Source organism: Lactuca sativa, chromosome 5 (assembly GCF_002870075.4).
Source record: "Lactuca sativa cultivar Salinas chromosome 5, Lsat_Salinas_v11, whole genome shotgun sequence".
NCBI classification, from domain to species: domain Eukaryota; kingdom Viridiplantae; phylum Streptophyta; class Magnoliopsida; order Asterales; family Asteraceae; genus Lactuca; species Lactuca sativa.
In genome coordinates this window covers 354,004,714-354,010,109 of record NC_056627.2, presented here as the reverse complement: position 1 = coordinate 354,010,109, position 5,396 = coordinate 354,004,714, and the positions used below count along the sequence as shown (strand labels likewise).

At 35.7% G+C, this 5,396-nt stretch overlaps 2 protein-coding genes across 2 annotated transcripts; both read right to left on the bottom strand.

The window, feature by feature from the left end:
- Positions 1–499: 499 nt before the first annotated feature.
- On the bottom strand, positions 500–2,875 carry LOC111903542 (uncharacterized). Its single transcript, XM_023899320.3, has 2 exons — positions 2,221–2,875; positions 500–1,790 (listed from the first exon to the last, which is right to left on the bottom strand). The coding sequence occupies exon 2, from the start codon at positions 1,552–1,554 to the stop codon at positions 967–969; it is 588 nt and encodes a 195-aa protein (XP_023755088.2). The 5' UTR covers positions 1,555–1,790; positions 2,221–2,875; the 3' UTR covers positions 500–966.
- Positions 2,876–3,186: 311 nt separating this feature from the next.
- On the bottom strand, positions 3,187–4,997 carry LOC111903541 (UV-B-induced protein At3g17800, chloroplastic). Its single transcript, XM_023899319.3, has 2 exons — positions 4,475–4,997; positions 3,187–4,057 (listed from the first exon to the last, which is right to left on the bottom strand). Exons 1-2 carry the CDS (start codon positions 4,888–4,890, stop codon positions 3,292–3,294), a joined length of 1,182 nt encoding a protein of 393 aa, XP_023755087.1. The 5' UTR covers positions 4,891–4,997; the 3' UTR covers positions 3,187–3,291.
- Positions 4,998–5,396: the final 399 nt, after the last annotated feature.

The window sequence follows — 5,396 nt, the reverse complement described above, 5'->3', positions numbered from 1 at the left end:
TATAATTTTATATGTTTATAAAATTTCAATTTGTCGAAGACAAACATAAACTACATTTAACATATCACTACTTTTAGTTGGAGGGCGGGCTCTTAGGCTCTATATAGGATTTTAATCGAATCCAGTTAAAAGGGCAGCCCAAAACAAATTGGGCTAGTAATCGTTCGATTTTTCTTGGACTCGATATTGTTTTATTATTGGAATTTGGAGACGTTGAAGTTATGTTCATATGTTATATTGGGTAATGAAAATGTATATGTGTCGGTACTTTAATGGTCAATTGGTGGCCCTACCGAAGGTGGAAAGGTGTGTCAGAGCAATAAGAATTAAATACATATCATATTTTATCTAATATATTGTATTGGACTTATTATTTATAGGTGCACAAAACCGGGGTTTTTTTAAAACACTGATCACTGTTGCTCAATAAAGTCAAAACAATATCGAGATATTTTATACTGTATAATATAGTATTGTATTAGACTATTATTTAGAGGTGCACAAAACCGGGGTTTTTAAAAAAACTGATCACTTTTGGTCAATAAAGTCAAAATCATATGGAGTCCAAACCTAATTCCAAGAAACCTATTTAGGCTGGAGGGAGTGGTGCCACAGAAACCGCACTCCCTCCCTCGCCACGTAAGCGTCACGTCACTTTTTACCACTTAAATGTGGTTTCTTGCCACACCAAGGGTGTGGTGCCACAGTTTTAATTTTTTTTTTCTTTTTTTTTGTTAACTATTTTAATTTAATAAAACTTATTTTTAATAAAAAAAAACATAATTTTAAAAACATAATATTTCATTAATTAAAAATACAAATACCATACATTACTTAATTTAAAAAAAAAAAAAAAAAAAAAAAAAAAACCCTAAAAATTTAGAAAAACAAAGTAGAAACAAAAAACCAACAACTTAAAAAAAACACACAAGAAACCATTAAAAACTTGAAAAAAAAAATTAAAAATTAGCCATGATTAATGTAACGGTTTTTCACTTCCTCCTTCATCGCCAAAACCACTTCAAGCTCGGCCCCGGTCATATTCGAGATGTCCATTGCTAGTATTCGCATGTCGTTCTCCTTTTGTTTCCGAAGCTCTCTTTCGGAAGCAATTTTCAAAATCTTGTCCATTCTTTCTTTTATATCCTTCATGTCGGTTCCCATTTCTTTCAAATCATCTGAATCCGACGCTTTGTCTTTGCCTTTACTTTTTGATTTGTCTCTTCCCAATGGTCGGGAAGGTGGTGAAACTGGAACAGGTTCATCTTCGTTCAGATCAAATTGAACACGAACATCTGATGTAGTGTGGTCGGACTTAGATGTTCTGCTGCGTTTTGACCCACTGTCGATATGTTGGTCAGATGTTTTGCTACTCAACCATTTCCTGTTATCTTTCAAAAAATTCCAAACTTCAAGAAATTTGAAAGCCTTCAGATTTTCTTTTTGATACACTTTCAACGCTTTCTTCAAAATGACTTCATCGCTTTCTTCACTTTTCCATTGACGTTTCATGTTGTTCCACAAGTCATTAAACAACATGATTTCCTTGTTCATCTTCCTCCGTTTGGAGTACACTTAATGTTTTGAACGGTATTCTCCACGGTTCATTCATTTATGGAACCTGTGTAAAACGCGAATCCAAAAGCGGTCATACTTTTGGTCTTTTCCAACCGTCGCATCTTCTGAAATATCGATCCAAGATTGTGCCAACACTAACGCTTCCAAAGGTTCCCAACATCTAGCCTCCGCCTTCTCTTTTCTTTTAGTCGCTGCTCGAGTGGGCTGAGTTTCTGTAACGAATTCCGGTTCAAAATCAGAAACAACCGTTTCTGGTTGTGTTTGTGTTTGTTGAATAAACTCGGGTTGAGACAAAAAATCAAATGGATTAAAATCCGGGTCGGGTTATGGTAGTGGTGGTGTTTGTGGATGTGGTTGCCCTGATCGTTGTGGAAAAAAAGGAAACATACCGCCATAGTGGTAATACGGAGGTGAAAAAATCGGTTGATCAAATGAAGGTATTGGGGTGTTGGTGTTTCTGACTGGTGTTTTTTCTTTTCTAGGTCTTTTGGAAGAAGACATTTTTTCAAAGAAAATTGGATAAAATGATTGTATTTATATGTGTTTAAAGGTTGTGTAAATGTAAAAGTGATAACATATGTATATATAGATGGAGTAAAAGGTTAGAAAAAAAAAATAAATAAATAAATAAATTGAACGAACCTTTGAACGGTCAAAAGAAAAAGGAACAGCCAATCAGGAAACACGGTCTTCAAAGGCCGTAGTGCGGTCTCGACTGCCCCAAACCGCACCCTAGGGGCGGTGTTCCTGTCCCACGTGGCGTAACCGCGGTTCCAAACCGCATACCACACCGAGAAGCCTTATTTGTCAGTATTTTGTATTTCTATAATTTTTAATTTTCAAAAAATAAAAGTCTGGATATCAAAGATAATACAAGGGTGAAAAGTGGTCTTAGAAAACTATTAAAACATTGTATTAACTACAAATTTAAAAAAAAATGAAAACAACACTTTTTTTACTAAACTGAAAAAATAATAACTGAAAACAACAAATTTTTTACTACATAAAAATCAGTTTTTATATGTTTGAAAACTGGTATTTTGGAATAGTAATATCCACAAATTGGTATTTTAAAAGCATCTATAATTATAAGTTTAATAGGAGATCCATAATTATAAGTTTAATAATAAGTTTAATAGGATAGTTGAATGATGAAACCAGGTTCAAAAGAGTTTGGTTCTTAATTGATTATCTCCATCCTATATGAAACGAGTTTAATAAGTGTGTTTGAAAATACGAAGTATCAAGAGATCATAAATACCTGATAAGTATTAAACTCATCCCAAACGACTTTTTACCAAACAAAACATATCATTTTCTTGAAAGAATTCTATTATCACTATGAAACTTTCTTCCATGATCAAATATCAGTGCATTAATCATGACTAGAATGAAATACTGTAGTTGGCAAAAGGTCACTTTCAATCGCATGAAACGAAACTCCACACAAATAATTACAACCATCAATGATTCCCTTTTAAGAAATAAAAAAAGCAAAGATAATTATACGTGTCCCAACTTCCTACTAATCAAGAACTTAATTCAACGGATTAAACCTTATAATTAAGTTCTTAATCATATCTACAAAATTAACGATTAAATACTCTATGAAATGAAACTATCGACTTTAAACAGATATGTACTACATGTTAATGCTCCTATTTACACCATAGAAGTTGGGCAAATCTTATCAACTTACTAGTGATTAGTTGTTCAGTTCTCCTCGAGGTTATATACAGTCTTGACGTATTCTTCTGCATCCCAAAGAAACGACCCAAAAGCAACAGCCTCCAACACAAATCTTTTCAAGGTTGCGAATGATGTCAATATTACGTCATCAGAGTCCACGTCACCAAACAGCCCAAAACTATGTCGGGCGATGAGATTTATAGCCTCCTTAGAGTTTGGTTCACCGCATTTCACTAATGAATCAGGGGCAAACCCCATCAAGTATGAACTTAATTTCTCTTGTTTCTTTTTACATGTTGAAATTGTGTTGGGAGGTTGACCGAAGACCAGGTTTTTGTTTCGTCGGAGACTGTAAAACTCCGGGAGGGGAAGGTGGTTGCCGGAGTTCAACACCATGTCATCAATGGGATCGGTGAAGCTCATCTCTAGTTGGTGGCGCAAGGTGGCGGATTTGAGAAAATACCCAAACAGTATGGAAGATGTGTAGATATGACGGAGATTGAGACGTTTGATTTTTGTTGTGGCCCAGTTGTCGGTGACACTAAAGTCTGGTTTCCATCCGATGACGGAGGTTAGATGTGTTCTTATCATCTCTAAGATCTCGGAGTTATGAATGGACTCCAGTTCCCAATCCTTTGATGGCAGGATTTCTAGTCTACCGTTGTAGATACACATTGAAAGCTTCGGGATTAGATAGACTTTGATTTCCGTGAATTTGTAGAGGATTAACATGTACATGACATCTTCTACTGCGGTTTTGCATTCACGCTTTTTCAGCTCTGCAATCCTCCTGTCGATTTACTTGAATTAGCAAAAATTAGGTCTTCAGGTTTAGCAGATTTAGCTTATTAATGCGTAAAGTATCTGTAGATTTTGATTTGGGGTCCATTTAGTAGCTTTTAATGGAAGTTCTGTTTGTTCTGGATTATTAAATACTTGCATACTTGTCGATCGACTTTTTTAGTTTTACCCTCATATATCGCTAGAAACCCTAGCAACATGCTTTAACCAAGTGCAAATTGACATACAACTTCGTTGATTCTGTTTTGGAAATTATCTCAACTTAGAAACAGATCTGATGTTACTAAATCTGTTCTAGGTTTCTGTGAAGATATAGATGGAGAACTTCAACAAGTACAAGATAAATAACATCCGATCAAAATCCATGAGAATAAAGGTTGAAAATATTGAAGAACAGAGTACACACCTATGAAGATGAGCTTCACTCGAATCAGCGGTGAGTGACCTACGCGCGTAAGCTTCATCGAGTTCCGCCACTAATTTCTCCAACGTATCCGCCACAGCATCATGAAACGACTTCCGTTCATTCAATAACACACTCGACAAAAACCTCCCCGCCGGCGTCGCCGGCTCAATCGGCGTATTCAAACTACTAAACTCACAGTAGCTACTACCTCCACTACTAAAACCGCCATTATTACTCGCAGAAGCAACCAAAACCGCCGAACGACGCCGCTTCTCCACTGACAACCCGGAAAAAGTGAACCGATTATGTAAACGTCCGTTCAATCGAGGATGATTCTTCACCGGAGAAGGTAAAGAGTAGGAAGCGATTGCCAGATGCTTGTTGACGTTGAAAGAAGAAGTGAGAGGATATTCCATCCGCAATAATTGAACAGTTGAAAATACGAGTGTGGGGGTTTGATTGAGATATATATACAGAAAATATAGTTACAGAGGTTGAAGAGGATAAGGATTTTGGGGATAGAGGATTGTTAATAGGTTATCATAGGGAGTGGGAATCTATCTGGTGTTGCGTCGCTAGGACACGATACGGTGGTCTGACTCAATACGAACAATGACCTATCTTATCTTTACGTGAATATTTACTTTTTTCCCCTTTTCATTGTAAGACAACAATGTTTTTGATAGGGTATCACTCTTTGGTAAATTATTATTTAATTTCTTTTAGGACGGCTATTTATTATTTAAGCCTTTTTTTAAGGTTCATTAGAGAAATAACGTATGAAATGGGCTGTGTTTTGTGCGTCATGGCTAGATTATTTTTCGAGTTTTTTTATGTTAACGTGTTTGGTAAGCCAAAAAGTAGCTTATAAGTCAGCTTTTCGAAAAACTACTTAGACTAGTTTTTTATGAGTTTTTTTTTT